We start from the raw sequence: 16,734 nt of genomic DNA on the forward strand, positions 1-16,734 counted from the left end.
TACCTCAAGATGTGATGACCAAGAGTCCTATGAAATAATGTCTCTTGTGGGTTGGGGGCGTACAATACGACCTTTCTTATCTCTCTGAAGTGCACCTTTGGTCTATTCTCACAGGTAATTCCAACTCCTTTCTCTCTTCTGGTTTTGTTAAAAGGTGAAGTTTGAGTTGATTGGGCTCCTTCAATAATGTGCCCGCTTCTGGGTCATTGCACAAATATCTCGGAGGTAGAATACCAACAGTCAAATTAAAGCTTACTGACAGCAAGACTTAGGTAATTCTCAAAATCTAATGCTTGCCCCTTCGTTGCAGAAACATAAGGGAACCGGCCCGACTGAGGACTGGTTTTGGGTTTTTCTTTGTTTCATGGATTGTCATGTTCCACAAATTTCATGACCAAGTGGTCAGTCTACCAAAGGGGTTCTTTTCCACGATTAGATAGGCTGGTCCAAGAACACAGACTTATGGGGAAAGTCTGTGTTATTGGCCCTGGGGTTACTGGCTTTGAAAAAGGGATATGGACTTTGGCTTGTATGGAAAGTAGTCGATTCCTGAGTCACCCCCCCAGTTCCCCCAAAGAAAATTTCATGTCCATTTTTCCTTTTTGGAACTCAGTTTAAACCATAACCTCAATTCAGTCCAACTTGACCTTGATTCTCCACCTGAGAATGTTCTGGCAGAACCAAATATAGATGTTCCTGAAGACTCTGGCCCAGCCCTCCCCCCCCCCCTCAAAAAAATATATATTGTAGAGAATGAGTAATATTTGCTGACAAGTGCAGCCATTTCCTCAGAAAGGGTTTTACCAGTAATCTGGCCTGCTTTTATTCATCCCCATTCAGCCTTTTTAGCCTGATGCTGAATGGCAGCCACATTTGATTTACCTTCCAGGATCTTGCTGAATTTTGTTAATTATTTTTTGTTGCCAGCTTGGTTTCAAAGTGGAGCCCCCTTCTCTTTCTGTAGCACCCAGGTGACAGGAGAGGCCATTTTTAATACATGAGATTAAAAGCTCAGTCTCCCAGGGAGCCCTGAACGTTATTCTCATGTTGCTAGCTTATTTTCTATCCCTGTTTTTTGTGCATCATTGTTTCCCAGCCTCAGTTCTCTCTCCCTGTTGGAGTTGGACAGGATCCAAAGTGAACCTCATTGAGAAATGCTCTGGGCGCTGTTTCTCTTTATTTACAAATGTTGAGACTGGATAGGAATTGTATGTGGTTTTGAGACATCAAGTAAAAAAAAGGGAGGGTCTTCTGATCCACATGTTAATTCTTTCTCTCTTCTCTTCTCCTTTGTTCTCTCTCCCTTCTCCTCTCACTCCCATCTTTCCTTTCTCTCCCTCTCTTCTTTCTTCTGTCACTCTCATTTTCCTTTCTCTCCCTCCTCCTGTCACTCCCATCATTCCTTCTTTCCTTTTCTTCCCTCTCCCTCTTTTTTCTCCCTCCTTCTCCTCTCACTCCCATTTTCCCTTCTTTCCTCTCTCTCCTCTTCTTTCTTTCTTCCCTTCACTGCTTTCCTCTCTTCACTATCTCCTCCCTGCCCCTCTTCATTCACTACATCCCTTTGTCTTTCTCTCTCCTTTTATTGCCTTCCTGTCTTTCTGCTTCCCTCTCTTCCCCTTTTTCTTCCTGCTTCTTCTCTTGTTTGTTGAGTTGGGGGGGCACTACCTCTGGCTAAACATCCAGTGTTCCTGTCCAGATCATGATGCTCCCCAGGAAAACAAGGTCCTTTTTCTTATACTCCTCCCCTCCAATCCTCTAGCCCAGTCATGACCTTCACATTCACAGCCCTGTCAATGTTTCTATTGCAAACTGCGTCTCTCTGCAGTCTAAAAAAAAACCTACTCAGTCACATTAGGGTTACAGAAAAGAGATAATCCTCAGAAATTAATCTTTTCAATAATTGTCTCTGCCCTTGTAACAACAAAGAACAGCTTTGAAATTTAATTAAAACTTTGGGAGATGTTATATAATTTTGAAACACTCTATTCCCTTTGGTTATTTCATCAAAACATGGATTTTTTTGTGGCAACTTTCATCTGAAGATCCTGAGATGTGGTGTTAATTTGATAAAATACGTGATTGAGAATGCGGCAATATTTCCGTGCTTCATTTCATCTCGGACCCCCAGGTCCCACCGAGGCACCCTCACCTGGCCCCGGACGCGTGAGAGTCATTCAGAGCCAGAAATCCCACATGGAAAGGCAAGGGGATCTGAACTGTTCTGCTGCTGCCCTCTCTTCAGCATCCTTGGCTACCCCACCAGGGTGAGTGGGGCGGGTGCTGATCAAGGTGACCAGAGACCCTGGAGCTCCGTGACCACGTGGGGGTGAGACTAGCTACCTGCTAGTGAGATCAGGACTGTAAAAAGAAAGCCAGTGTGGCAGCGTAGAGATCTGAGTTCAAGTCTTCCCTGGCTGAAGTTTCTTCACTGGGAAATCACATGTCCAGGCCAAAATAGGAAAACCCATACCTTCCACAATGTCTTCTTATATTACCAAATAGAAAAAAACAAGTTCCTTGGTTCTAGGAACATCACACTGGCAGTCACAAGCAAAGTACATGAAGTCTTAAAGGAACCTTCAAATGTTTTTAAGTGAAAATATGATGAACTGAAACAATTTCTTGGAATACTGTAAATATAATTTAGTAAATAAATAAAGGGGAAAATTTAAATTGCTGTGAAACATCTTGTAAGAGGCTGATATTTCAATTCAAATCAGTTCAACAATTTTTTAAGTGCTTATAATCTGCAAGGCCTTGTACTAAGTGATGGTGTTTCAGCAACAGAAAAGGAAAAGTCCCTGTCTTCACGGAGCTGATGTTTTATGAGGCTAGTAGATGAGTGACCTGTAATGATTTCAGTGTAGGTTGTTCCTCCGGGCCTGAGCAAGTATATCGGAGTTGCCGTGGCTGAAACATTCAGCACCTTGTGCCACTAAAAGGGGACTCTTCAGAGGGAGCCAAGCAATGGCTCAGACAAGCAGCAGACACGGGGTTTGTGGCCAGATGCGACGTGGAAGCCTCTTGGGTTGGGAGCCTATCGGGGCGCTCTCTTGGGAATTCAAGGTTGTCTCAGAGTCACAGTGATGTACAAACGTGATACGTCAGCAGAGACTTTTGTACAATATTGTTCCCAACATTAAGACACTTTCTGGTAGCGCGCCCCTTTTGGAGGAGAGGGGAATGTGGTATTTTCCCTTTCTTGACATGAATCATATTTTAAAATTAGTCTCTATTTTAGTGTAACCAGATGGTTAAATCTACCCCCCATGTTTTGCCTTTCCCTTTCCCAGGTTTTCTAAAGACCAACCAAAAGACAAAAACTGAGTCTATCCTTATTGGATCCTGGGCCATTCAAAGACAGTAAGTTAGGAAGGCTTGGTCCCTTCCCCCCAAATACCCACAAATCCAGTGGCTGCCTGGCTATGAACCCAGCATGGCTTCGGGTTATTACAACTACTCTATGTATCTACGGGAGATGACATGGTCCGAATCATGTCTGCCCCACAGAGACCCTGCGGATCAACCAATCCCTCTCTCTGTCTTGGCTTGTAACTCTGAAGGAAATGAAACTTTAAAAATATCTCATGTTAAACCTACATCAGATTACTTGCTCTCTTGGGAAGGGAGAAGAGGGAGAAAATTTGGAAGACAAGGTTTTACTAAGGTGAATGTGAGAGTTATTTTTGCATGTATTTGGACAAATAAAATACTATTACAAAATAAAATATCTCAGCCTAAATTTTTAGTAAGCAATGGATATAATTCATTTTTAAGATTTAAAGAATCACAGATGAAGATTTAGAAGAGACCTTAAAGATCATCTAATCTAATCTTCCCAATTTACAGAGGAGGAACCGGAGACTCCTGGTGGTGTTGGAAATGCTTTACATGAAGGGCTTGCCCAGGGCCACTACCCCCTGGATCGGAGATACCGGGGTCGGGCACTTTGCCCAAAGAGTGTCCACAAACACTCAGGCTCACAAAATGCCCTCATCTCAAACCATCACCCCCCAAAGCCACTGCGAATAAGGACCAACCATTTATTACCCAAATTCCACCTGATCCAAGCTTTCGGGAGAGGCATTTTCCATTGTGTCCTTGTCCCACTTCTTTAAAAGGGAAAGGAAATCCCCTCGAGATGGGGCACGTTTACAAGGGATGTGGGGCGGTGCAGGAGGCAAACAAACTGGGTATGTCAGAGCAGGAAAAGAAGAAAACAAACCTGTATCTTTCGGCATTTACTTTCCTACAGGAAAAGCTTATTAATCACTACTTTTCTAAAACAAAGAATTCACAAGATCTTTGAACAGAATCAGTTCGTCCTTTCAGGTCTAAGTTTTAGGATCTTAGGACTATGATACTTCACTTAGAGGGATTAAAGATAAGAGTTGACTCTCCTTTATACTCTTTCTCCAGAAGGCACAGTGAAACCGAGAGCATGTGAAAAGTCACACACATGTGTACATGCATGGATACATACAAACATGTGTATGTGCACATACTGCATATGTACACATATCTCTATACCTATATATGTCTGTGTAAAGGGTGTACATGTGTGTACTTACATCGTATAGGAATATGAATCTGGGGCCCGAGGAAGAGTGCACACATGCACGCACACATGTGTATAACATGGATATAAATGAGCATGTGGATGCACACGCATGTGTGTATAAGAGGCGTACCCGTGTATTTACTCTGTGTAGGAGAGTGGCTCTGGGGACTCACATGCACATATTTACATACACTCACGACGCTGTGTATGTACACACACGTTACACACGCCCCTGTGCTCGTGGACGAGTGCACATGTATGTGCTTGCAGCTGTAGGCGAATGTGGGCACACGCGTGTGTGTGCAGATCTTTCTGCTGCAAACACAGGCACAAAATTGCATTTGTGTAAAACAAGGAGCCGGGGGGAGGGACAAAGCAGAGGCTGCTGAGAAAGGCACCCTCAGGGCTGGCGGCTGGAGCACAGACCATTTATTCTTTTGTTACGGGGACACTTAAGCCACCTTTAGTCTGAGGAGACTCCCAGCCAAGATCCCGGTCACCAGCCGGTTCTGACGCGGGCTCCACATACGTTCGTGCCTTCTAACACCCCTGAGAGACCGAGGGACGTCAGTGACTTCCGGCCAGGGGGAGCCCTTGCCTCGGAGCCGCCCGTCCTTTTGGGGGCAGAGTGAATTACTGGGAACACCCCCGGTGTTGGTGGAGGGGTTTGCCCATTGGTGGCTGGGCATGAGTAAGTCTCTGTGGGAGGTACTGGAATATAAACATGGAAAATGGCAGTTCCTCTGTTCAAAGAGCTTGCGGCCTGAGCCAGGAGGGCTGATGAACGCACAGAAGTCACTCTCATACAGATCGCCGGCACGTTGTGGGCCTCTGACGAGGCAATGCGTGTTTTGTAAGCACAGGGGGATAGGAGGGAGGGAAAGCTGGAGTGGGCTGCCCTGGGAGGGAGCTTCAGGCTCGGGACTTACAGAGGCATTTATGAAGGGTTGGATCTGCGTTTAACTACCAGGTAGTCCTGACAGCCACCCACTGGATTATACTCTGTAGAAAAAGCTCCTGATCTTGGTGATCTTTTCTGGACCATTGGGTGGATGGGCTGTGACTCAGGGACCGTCTCTTTCTCCCCCTGGCTCTCTTTGCAGTCTCCGTCACTTCTGTTCTATCTTAGGTGAAGGATGAGAGAGATGGACGGAGAGGGTCGTAACCTCGGGGACTTCTGTGGATCCCAAAGTCAGGCGACCGCGTCCCGTCGGCCATGGCCCGTGGCCAAGCCGTTCCATGGCAGCCCAGAAGTCCCAACAAGTGGTGGTGACGCATCAGGAGCCCCCGCCCTCTGGAACCCAAAGAAGTACAAAGCACGGGCTTTTCTCTCAGAGAAGCTGCAGTTCTGCTAGGGGACACAAGACTAAGACACACGGAGAACATTTGCCTGCTGACCCTGGTGCTGGGCTACAAGAGGCAGTTGTGACTATTGCTAAGAGTGTTGAGTTAGGAATCAGACCCGAGTTCTAAACTGAATTTAAGAGTCTGTGACTTCTCTCTTCTGAACTCAAGTTTCTTGCTCTGACAAGTGAGGCCGTTGAATCGGACAGTTTCCGAGGGCCCTTCCAGCTCTTGGGAAGCTGTCTGGGCCCCTTTGGGGGAAGCCCCTTCTCCACGAAGCCTTTCCGGCTCCCCGGGGATGCCAGGGCTGCCCAGTTTATCCGTGCGCACCATTTCTGTGCAGGGCCGCTTGCTTGCTGCTTTTGCCGTCAGACTGTGAGCCCCCCTTTCTTCCCTGGCCCGCAGTTCAGGGCCTGACACATTGGAGGCTGACGGGGACTTCCTGACTGAAGACGAAGGAGGGTGACAGAAGTCTTCCTTTTGCTCTTGGCCATTCACGTTCCGTCACGATCCTTCCCTTCTGTAACCGGCATCGCCACAATAGTTCTTTTTTTTTTTTTTGGTGGACATCTGGTTGGTTCTGTACCACTAATTGCTAAGGACATAAGTGAAATATCTAAAGGCAATAAACACTCTGAACAAAATTTCTTTTTAAACAAAGTCCTGGTTAAGTAGGACAGCAGTTGTTTTTCTGATTAGTCATCAAAGGATAAACCGCTGTTGCCTCTGTTCAAAGAAATTAAAAAATGGATTCCTATGTTGGGAGTAAATGGGAGGCAGGACCTTGAAGTCTTTTATAACTTAGGATCTGTTATTTTTTCTTTGCAATTAATGGCCAGGAACCTCATTTAGAGACTCTTGGGGGGCGGGCGAGGGAGGGAAATCACATTATGCTCCTAGAAAAGAGGTGGTATGAAAGTGATGGCTTGATAAATTATTTTGCAAAGCTTAATCTTCTCAAAACAAATGGTATGGAAGATAAAAGAAAACATTCACCACTTATTATCCTGTGGCTGGTGGAAACATCCAGGAAAAGTTAAGAATTAAGCTAAAATAGACCTCAAGTTTTTTGTTTTGTTTTTTTTTAAAGTAAAAATGAAAAGTGTTTCTTACAGAGTTCTACAAAAATAAAAACATAACATGACAGTTGCCCTTCTCTTTTCTGTGGAAGGGAGACATTTAAACAGTTTATTTGAGCTACATCAAATTCTCCCTTTTCTCCTGCTTACTTCCGTACCATTTACTTACCTCTGTCTTTCCTGACTTGCTTCTCAGTGTCCAGCCCCACAGCATCGAATGAAAGTCCCTTTAAGAGAATCCCATGGGTCTCGGTTTTTAACAACTGGCTCCCTCTATGTGGAATGAGTTTCCTCCCCACCTCTTCTTTGAGGACTCTGTAGTTTCCTCCTGGTTTCCCAGCAGTTGTCGAGCGGAGAATGGATGACCACTCAGGTTTGTTACAGGGGAACTTCTTTTTGCGGATGGCTTGGACGAAATGGCCACTGAGGTCTTCTCCAAACTCTATGACTGTTGTACTCTGTCCTTTGCCATCCTCTCCCTCATGAAACACGTTGTATTATTTTATGGAAACTTGTCTGCATCCCTCTTGGATTCTCCTCGGTGAGCACAAGGTACTTGAGGATAGACGCTTTGGTCTTTGCCCCTCCTGCCTAACAGAGAGCCTGGCACTTAACAGGCTGCCCATAAAGACTGGATTAATTAGAGGAATTAATTGAATTGAAATCAAGTCACTTCAAGGCTTGTGGAATTGGCAAGGACAGAGCTTGGACCTCGTTTTTGTTCTTTCTTGTTGCTTCCAGAGCCTTGGATTTGGGAGTTTATGGGAACACTCTGCCTGCCTTATGGCCCGTGGAGGTTTTAACCGGCCGCTAGTTCCATAACATGTTTGTAAATGGAAGATGCGCATTTTAAAGACAAATATGACTGGGATAGGAGGCTGTCCACCAGGTTAAGGAAAGAGGTAGTGATGGCCCCCATCAGAGCTCTGGGGTCCAGGAAATGGTTTGTTGGAACCAGAGAAATGTTTCTACTGCATCATGTGGCTTCTCTACGCGAGATTCATGGAAAGACGTGGACGGAAACTGCCGAGGAGAAGAGCATAGGGAAGGCTGTGTTCCCTTCGAGATCCTACATCAACGGAGCACATTTTTAAGCAGCTGGATTTGGACAGAAAACCTTAAAACTGATCTTTACTGAGCCATGCAAATAAAGCAGGACCAAGCAAGGCCGGGCTCTGCGGCTCTGCTTGGATAAGTCAGCAGACACTTGCCCTTCCCCGTGTCAGAGAACGTTGCGGTTGGGCAAAGGGCCTATGCTGAAGGCAGAATCGGTGTCCTGGGTGGGAAGAAACCCACCTTTTTGCTCACCAAGTCTCTGGTGAACTCTAGCTAGTGGTGAAAAAAATCACAGGATTTCCGAGCTGGAATGGATTTTCTCTCTAACCATCTAAAAGTCCTACCTTAAGTTAATTAGTTTATTAATTATGGACAGCAGGCTATTCTTTTTCGATGGTTTTAGATAGAATATAAACTCCCTGAAGACAGGCCCGTCCTCATTTTCTGACTTTTCTATCTCTAGCCCCTGGCGCAGCGCTCTGGACATATTAGGAAGGATCGTTCCATTGGATTGGTTTTGTTTAGTTTTTTTTTTTTTTTTTTAAGAAAAATCCACCAAACTATTCAGAACTAAAGATATCTATGTAAAAGCATTAATCCAATGCTTAAAGGGACAGAAGACTTATTTAAAGATTGGGGGAGAGAGTGAGAGGACAAACTCCCCAGACTTTTTTCTTTGAAACTTTTCTGGAAAAGTAGGGCAACCAGTGCGGCCATGATTTTGAACAGGTAGAAACTGCACTGAAGTCCTAAAGAAACCCCTCACCATTTTTCTGTGGTGTCTATTCCGGATGGAGCGGGGCCTCTGGGCAGGGGGCTGGGATGGCCCTCGAAGCCAAATTATCTGGGCAGCCCGGCTCCGCCTCCCTTCTGGTGCCTGCAGCAGAACCAACTCCAAATAACAGGACGCAATGTCCTCAGACTTGAATCTATGTCCTCAGTCCCTTTGGGCCATTGCTCCCCTCTCCTCTTTCATGCTAATGTTCTCATTCTCTCTCTTTCCCCCCATCTCTCTTTCTCTCCCCATATCTCTGTGTCTGTCTCTCTCTCTCTGTCTCTTCTCTCTCTCTTTTTCTTTCTTTCTTCCCATATCTTCTCTCTGTCTGTCTCTGTCTCTCTCTCTGTCTCTCTCTCTTTGTCTTTCTCTTTCTCTCTCTCTCTCTCTCTCTCTCTCTCTGTCTCTCTTTGTCTCTCTCTGTCTCTGTGTCTCCCTCTATCTTCACTCTTTCTCTCCTCTCATTTTCCTTCTGTCTTTATTTCTTTCTCTCTTTTCCTCCATCTTTCTCTCCTTTTCTCTCTCTTCCTCTTTTTGCTCTTTTTTCTGTCTCTGTTTTCACTCTTTCTCATTTTCTTTCTGTCTCTCTCTCTCCCTCTCTCTTTGTCTTTCTTTCTCTCCCTCCCTCACCTTCTCTCTCCATTTCTCTCTTTCTCTCTTCACTTCTTCTCTTTCATTCTCTCCCTCTCATTCTCTTTTTGTTTTTCTCTCTCATTTTCTCTTTTTCTCTGTCTCTCCTTTCCTCCATCTTTTCCTCCCTTTCTCTCCCTGTCTCTCTGTCTCCCTCCCTCTCGTTTGTCTCTTTCTCTCTCATAGACACACACAGACACACGACATGTACCCAATTTCCCTTCGCCTAGTCTATGTTGCAACTGCTACGAATCACTCCCTGTTTTTATCCTGCCCTCTTTACCGTTATGTATTTGGAAAGGGTGTCTCCCATACCTGGAGTACTACCTCCTGATCCTAGCCTGATCAAAGCCTTCTTTTATTTCAAAGCCCACCTTGGGTATCACAGGTACTAAGGGAAAGGAATAGGAAATAAAAGCTTTGAGAGAAGAGGAGATGTGGTAGAAGATAGGATGACTTCTTTCTTTCTAAATCTGTCATATCCCATCATTGCCAAACTGACAACCCTTTCGTGATTTCCTTCATTCACAAGATCACGTCAAACTTAATTAGCCGAACATTTGACAGGACAGACCCCGGACACAGTGTGCTCAATAGGCATTGTGCGTTGTAGGACTTTGAAGAACACAGACCAAAAGACCCGTTTGGGCTTGGAGATTAACATCTCTGCAAATTTCATTTATTTTTATACTAGATAGAAAACTCCATCTGCCTCAATTTTACTTAACCTTGAGTTTTCCCTAGTTGTGAAATATCCACTTTCCATTTAAAGAGGGAGATTTTTCATAAGATTCCAGACATCCACAGTCAATCCCCCAGATCTTTTTTAAAGATTGGAATAACTGGTGTTATAGCGGGTAACTTGTGTGTGTGTGTGAGTGTGTGTGTGTGTATGTGACGTGAGTGTGTGTGTGAGTGTGTGAGTATGTGTGTATGAGTGTGGGTATGATTTGAGTGTGTGAGTGTGTGTGTGTATGTGAGTGTGTGAGTATGTGTGTATGAGTGTGGGTGTGATTTGAGTGTGTGAGTGTGTGTGTGTGTATGTGAGTGTGTGAGTATGTGTGTGTGTGAGTGTGTGTGAGTGTGAGTGTGTGAGTATGTGACGTGAGTGTGTGTGAGTGTGAGTGTGTGAGTATGTGTGTATGAGTGTGAGTGTGATTTGAGTGTGTGAGTGTGAGTATGTGTGTATATGTGTGTGTGTGTGAGTGTGAGTGTGTGAGTGTGAGTGTGATTTGAGTGTGTGAGTGTGAGTATGTGTGTGTATGTGAGTGTGAGAGTGTGAGTATGATGTGTGTGTGAGTGTGAGTGTGTGTGTGTGAGTGTGTGTATATGTGTGTGTGAGTGTGAGTGTGTGAGTATGTGACATGAGTGTGTGTGAGTGTGTGTGAGTATGTGAGTGTGTGTGTGTGTGTGTGTGTGTGTGTGTGTGTGTGTGTTCATCTGAACGGCTGACACTGTAGATATGGCCACAGACCCTCAGCTTTCTCCTGCTGGCTTAAAACGCTGGCAGACGGCCAGGGTGGGCAGAGGGCACTACTTTGGCCGCCGAGTTCCCATGTCCCCAGAGCTGGGGTTTGCCGTTTATTCCCCGCTCTCTCTGGATTCTTGGGTACCTGAGACACTGTGTCATTAGTTACTGGGCTCGACTTTGGGAATTACTTGCCTGTTCTACATCCCGACTTGTTATAACCCTTGTCGTTACTTGTCCGCATGAAACCCGTGGCTTCGGGTTCGCCTCTTGGAAAGTTTTCTCCCTCTCGGTGTCCAGCTGCCCACTGTGGTCATTCCTTGCCATCCCTCCTGCTCTGGGACAGTGACCAAACTCTGACTTCCCCCGGAAAGGGGGGTCATATCCCTCCCCTCCACCCGCCCCTCTGACCTCCTAACCCCAAACCCCTTCCCCAGCCCCCATCACCGCATAAGGGTCGCCTTCCTGGGCTGCGCCAGGTCTCCGAGGTCAGCGACTGCATTGCTTTATATTTGTCCTCAGGGCTGGGGTCGGGGCTTGGGCCAAAGGAAGGGGTCTGCGTTTCATTCATCCATTATTCATGATGTCTCAAGGTGAGTGGTCAGTGAGGGTGACCCGGGCATTCGGGCAGCCATGGCACGTCCTGCTGAGGAGAACCTGTCAGGGACCTTCCTGGGATGGCACAGCCGGGAGCGGCTCCGAGGGCACGGAAGCCCAGGTGAGCCCAGGTGAGCTAGTGTTCCCTGCCCCACTGGTCTCACCGCGCCAGAGAAGGAGGGGTCCTGCTGTTTCCAGAGCTAGCGCGCCCAAGGATCTCCTCCAGCGCCAACTGGAACCAAGCCGTGACTCGTTTCTCGGCGTTGGGTACCAGCCATTCCCGTCCCCTGCTCGAGGAGCTTTTTTCCTCCTTTTTTCTTCTTCCCTCTGGGATGGCTCTCCCCGGGGCTGGAATTCTGTTTCCTGCTGGGAATGCTGGGTCCCCGACTGCCCTGCGCGGTAGAAGTCTCCCTCCAGGCCTCGGAATTACCCTGGAAGCCTCCCCTCTCCGGGTGGGACTGCCCTGCCTAAGCCACATTCAGCCCCAGCTCAGCGTTCATTGTCTCCCCTGAATGAGAACACTGGGGCATTTCCGCCTCCCCCAGCTTCGGCCAAGTTTTGGAAAAGTTCTCATGGCCCATGAAACTATCCTTGGCCTGGGACCCGAGCTTTGCGGCAAAGGGGTTCATTGTTGTCATTGTTGTTATTTCTGTTCTCAAACCAAAGCAATTTTTTATTCGGTTTAAGCAAGAAAACCTGAGAGAAATCAACATTCTGGCCTTTCCTGTCCTTCACAAAGGGGTGACTCGGGGTGGCTCTGAAGTCCCTGAAGCAGATCTGCTCTCTGCCTCTGTCTCTGTCTCTGTCTCTGTCTCTGTCTCTGTCTCTCTCTGTCTCTGTCTCTCTATCTCTCTGTCTCTGTCTCTGTCTCTGTCTCTCTCTCTCTGTCTCTGTCTCTGTCTCTCTCTCTCTCTGTTTCTGTCTCTCCCTCTGTCTCTGTCTCTGTCTCTGTCTCTGTCTCTCTTTGTCTCTCTCTCTCTCTGTCTCTCTCCCTCTGTCCTTGTCTCTGTCTCTCTCTCTCTCTCTGTCTCTCTCTCTCTGTCTCTGTCTCTGTCTCTGTCTCTGTCTCTCTCTGTCTCTGTGTCTCCCTCTATCTTCACTCCTTCTCTCTCCTTCTCTCATTTCCCCCCCGGGGTAATAATCATGATTTCGGTTTCCTTATTAAGAAGCTACTTGCCATCTTTCTAATGCAGCAATTGCAGAGTTCGCCTGGAGGGACAGTGGAAGTCCCGTAGCCCACCCTCCGCTTGTACAGATGAGGGACCACTCCCTTCCTGAATGCAGTCTTATCCAAGGAACATGGCTTGTAAACATCAGAACCAGAATTTAACCAGCCTCGCGACCTTTCTGCGTCTTTTTTTCCCTATCACTTGTGGATTATGGGCATCTGATCTTGTATCTTATTCCCTTACTTTACCACGAGCTCCAGGCATTATGTTTTATGTGAACTTCTTTGTCTCCATTAATATCCAACACCTTTTTCTGCAGAATGGACAACTAGTAATTGCTTTTAGACAATGGTTAGGGAGAGATTTTCACTATATTTTCAAGTTGCCTTAAAATAAAACTTCCTTTTCTTTGAGAATGATAGAATAAAAAGCTACTTCACAGAGACGTTTGATTTTGAGAAAGTCAAATGTTTTTTAAAATAGTTTTAGAAATAGAACTAAGTCAACAGTAAGAGCTTGATTTTCCCATCCCTGCTCTCTCCCCATATTTTTCCTGTCATTTTAGGCTTTCCCGTTACCTCCATCCAAATGAACCAAACTATTTGTTAGTTGCCTGCTGTGGAGGAGAAGCCAAATCCAGATGAGATGTAGTCGATGCCTTTGAGGAGGCTGGGTTTTAGTAGGGAGCCATGGAACTCAACAGGTAACTGAAATCCCCAGGACTATCTGCATTGGAGAGGCGCAAAGATGAAATTAAGGGGAAGCAAAGTCATTCCTGTTAAGGAGATCAGAGAAGGTTCCCGGACCTTAGACGATGGGGAGGTTTTCTACCACAGGAAACCATGCATACAAAAATATGGGGAAGGGCAAGTCTCTGGGGCATATAGTTTGGTTGGATAATAGAATACATGGAGAGGAGGAGTATAAAGTGAGACTTTGTTGTATCCAAGTGTTAAAGGCTTTGAATGTCACACAAAGAACTCGTACTACTTGGTGAGGTGGAGGGGCCATTGAAAGGTTTGGGGCGGAGCAGGGTTCTGACCCAGAGCCATGCACGAGAAATTGCTTTAGCAGGACAATGAAGGAAGGTTGGCGGGAGAAGAGAATGGAGGTCGGGGTACTTCCTGGGAGGCGGGTCTGGCCAGGCATTAATGAGAGTCTGTATTAGTGACCGGAAGGGCCATGATGCCCTGGACAGAAATGGGAACTCTTAGAAGAGGGACAGACTCTGGAGCAAAGATAACGAGTTCTACTTTGGACACGTCCGGTTCGGAACGTCTCTAACAGAAGTCAGTCTTTCGAAATGTTCAGAAGGCAGTTGGTGATGAGAATCTGGAGCTCGGGAAAGAAAAGAGGGCTAGATATAGAAATCTGGAAGTCAAGTGCATATTAAACTTAGAAAGCGGATGCTGTTACTGAAGGAGAGTGTGGAGAAAGCAGAGAGCAGATCTTCAGGGTACATCTCTGTATGATTGAGGGGGATCCCTCCAATTCAAGATCCTAAGTATTATCTATCTGTTGGGTTCTTATAATCATTAAAGAAAGCTTTATTTGAAAATAAAATAAAATATTTTTAAAAAGAGAAAATAAAAAGCTTTATTTGGCTATTTCAGGATGGGAACCATTCTTTTCACCAATTACCTTCTTACTTTTAGCTAAAATCCAGATGGTCCTTGTTTGGATGCAAAAGACCAGGTTTCACTAGAGAAGGTGAGTACCAGGGTCTTTTTATTGTAAGTCCCCAAGCTCTCCGTATCAGATACCAAATAAAACATCTAGCAAATGTAGTTAGGTTTTATATCTCAGGTATGATTTCCTTAAGGACAATTTTTATGAAAAACATAGTGGAAAGAATGGAGACAAATTTGTTTAGTGCCTACTCTGCAGCTCACCGGGCTAGCCACTACACAGAATAATTTCAACAAGCTAGTTGAGAGATTTAATTGATCCTACATTGGAACTGATTCGGCACTCAATTGTTGAATTACTCTTTTGCCTTCCACATGATGATGATGATGATGATGATGATCTCAAGCTTACATCATGCTGTAGAATTTATGAAGCACTTTCCACGTAACCAGCCAACAAAGTGTCATTAAGGACCTCCACAAAAATCTGTTAATCAAAGCTCTTTTTTCACTTGAGTAATTTTTGGCCGTTAAATAGGATGCCTGGCGTCATGAACTCGAATGCATTAATAGACAACTTTTAGAAAGAAACAGTCATTGGAGGGGCTTTGTGTGGTGTGCGTGGGTATTTAATGAGAATAAGTGGCAAAGCGGGCTTCTGAGGAAATTTCTGCTTCTGTACAAACATGCAAATTCATAAAAGTGACTCCTGTCAATAAAGAATATAATTCTTAACAATAGATCATAAGCCTTCCTGTATTGAGTGTGGAATTAGACTGTGTCTTCTGGTTTCAAGTGGCCCCAAGTCCACACTAGGCCATTTGGAGCTCCCAGAGACAGAGAGAGATGGACAGACAGACATATGTCCATAGGTACAGAAGGCTGAGAGACAGGGAGACAGAGAGAAGCTGCCCATGACGCCCCCCAGATGCATCAGAGCCTGCCCCAAGGACCTTAGGTTCTACTGAGCATTGTAGAAATGTCATTTCCCTCTGTGCCAAGCCTAGGCCGGGTGCAGGGCCAGGATCTCCATCCCCATCCCCATCTCAAGGCTGGCTAACCTTTTAATAATGAAAGTCCCCACTCTTGTCCAGTCTCATGGTTCAGTGGAGCCTGCTTTGCTAAGACCCTGAATTCTGACTGAAGCTAAATGGAGGACAGATGGATGATTATTTCCAAAGAACCGTAAGGAAACTTGATGTCCATTATCATTGTGATATTGGCAAGAGGGACCAAGAAGACAAATTCTAACATTAGAAAAGACAAAGACAAAGAGCCCAGAATCTGAGAACCTAGTTCCAGAGCTGGAAGAGGCTTCTCCAAGCGGCTAGTTCAGTCTGCAGAGCTGAGCAAGAATCCTCCTTGTTACTAAACAGGAGTCAGCCAAAAATAAACATTTATTAAGCACTTACTGTGTGCCAGGTACTGTGCTAGACATATGGAATACCAATACAAAAGGAGACCTTCTCTTGGAGGAAAGCATGGGAAACAACTGGTTCTCCCTGCAAAAGTCTGTGGGGCGCACTCTTCAGTGCGATCCACATTATTGTTTCTGTCACTTAAATCTAGACAAGCAACAGAGCAGTGACCCAGGGGCCGATCGGTAGCATTTACCGGCTTGCAGGAGGTAAACGTGCATGCCGAAAAGTCGGCTCTTAGGAGCCGGTTCGAGCCGGCTGCAGCATCCCTTGGCTCTCGTGGCCCTCGGAGAAGACGGCCCATGGCTGAGCAATGAGGATCTCCCAATGAAGGGAGAGTGATCTGGGAGGGAGCAGAGGTAGGACATGGAATGTTTTCTGTAGGAAGCAGAAAGGCCAAATTATTAGTAACGAGAGACCTTGGAAAACTAGGTAGGAACTAACTGTGAGGCCCTCTGGGTGTCTCATATCTTATTGCAGATACAATGAGAATCATTGATACAAAACTAGCAGTGGGCAACTCGGAAAGAAATGTCTTCTATTTCAACAGAAAGCTGGAATGATCCAGCTCCCTTTTGTCAGCCGCACTGGTTTGTTCTGAGACAAGCGCTAGCAGAAAGATGTCACCTGATGGGATGTGGAAGGGGAGTTCCCTTTGACCCCAACCCCTCCCCCCAAACAACCCCCACTCCCCAAATCCAAGTCTTACTTGTGGATCTTGTGTCTTACATCTCTTCTTGGCAGTCATGCTTGTTCACTGGAATTTTGAATTTGTAGATGTGTGTGTGATGGTACTTTCCATTAACCTTGTTGTAGTCATTGTGTATATTATTTTCTTGGCTCTCCTTACTTTACTCTTCATCAGTTCACAGAGGTCTCATTTTTTGGTAGTAGTCACCATATGAGTAGTTCTATTCATGTACCACAATTCATTTAATCATAATCCAATGAATGGATAACAACTTTGTTGCATTTCTTTTCTATCACAAAAAGTGCTGCTGAAAATATT

The 16,734-nt window shown here is 45.7% G+C and overlaps 1 protein-coding gene across 1 annotated transcript in view; it reads right to left on the reverse strand.

Annotated features, from left to right (window-relative positions):
• The window catches only part of LOC127540674 (collagen alpha-1(I) chain-like), a 32,575-nt gene extending 21,091 nt beyond the window's left edge, over nt 1-11,484 (reverse strand). Inside the window, exons 1-3 of the mRNA XM_051965469.1 lie at nt 11,361-11,484; nt 6,091-6,351; nt 5,091-5,272 (exon numbers count right to left, since the gene is read on the reverse strand). Of these exons, the coding sequence (XP_051821429.1) occupies nt 5,091-5,272; nt 6,091-6,351; nt 11,361-11,484 (567 nt within the window). The remainder of the gene's footprint in view (nt 1-5,090; nt 5,273-6,090; nt 6,352-11,360) is intronic.
• Nucleotides 11,485-16,734: the final 5,250 nt, after the last annotated feature.

This window comes from Antechinus flavipes, chromosome 6 (genome assembly GCF_016432865.1).
Source record: "Antechinus flavipes isolate AdamAnt ecotype Samford, QLD, Australia chromosome 6, AdamAnt_v2, whole genome shotgun sequence".
NCBI lineage: Eukaryota > Metazoa > Chordata > Mammalia > Dasyuromorphia > Dasyuridae > Antechinus > Antechinus flavipes.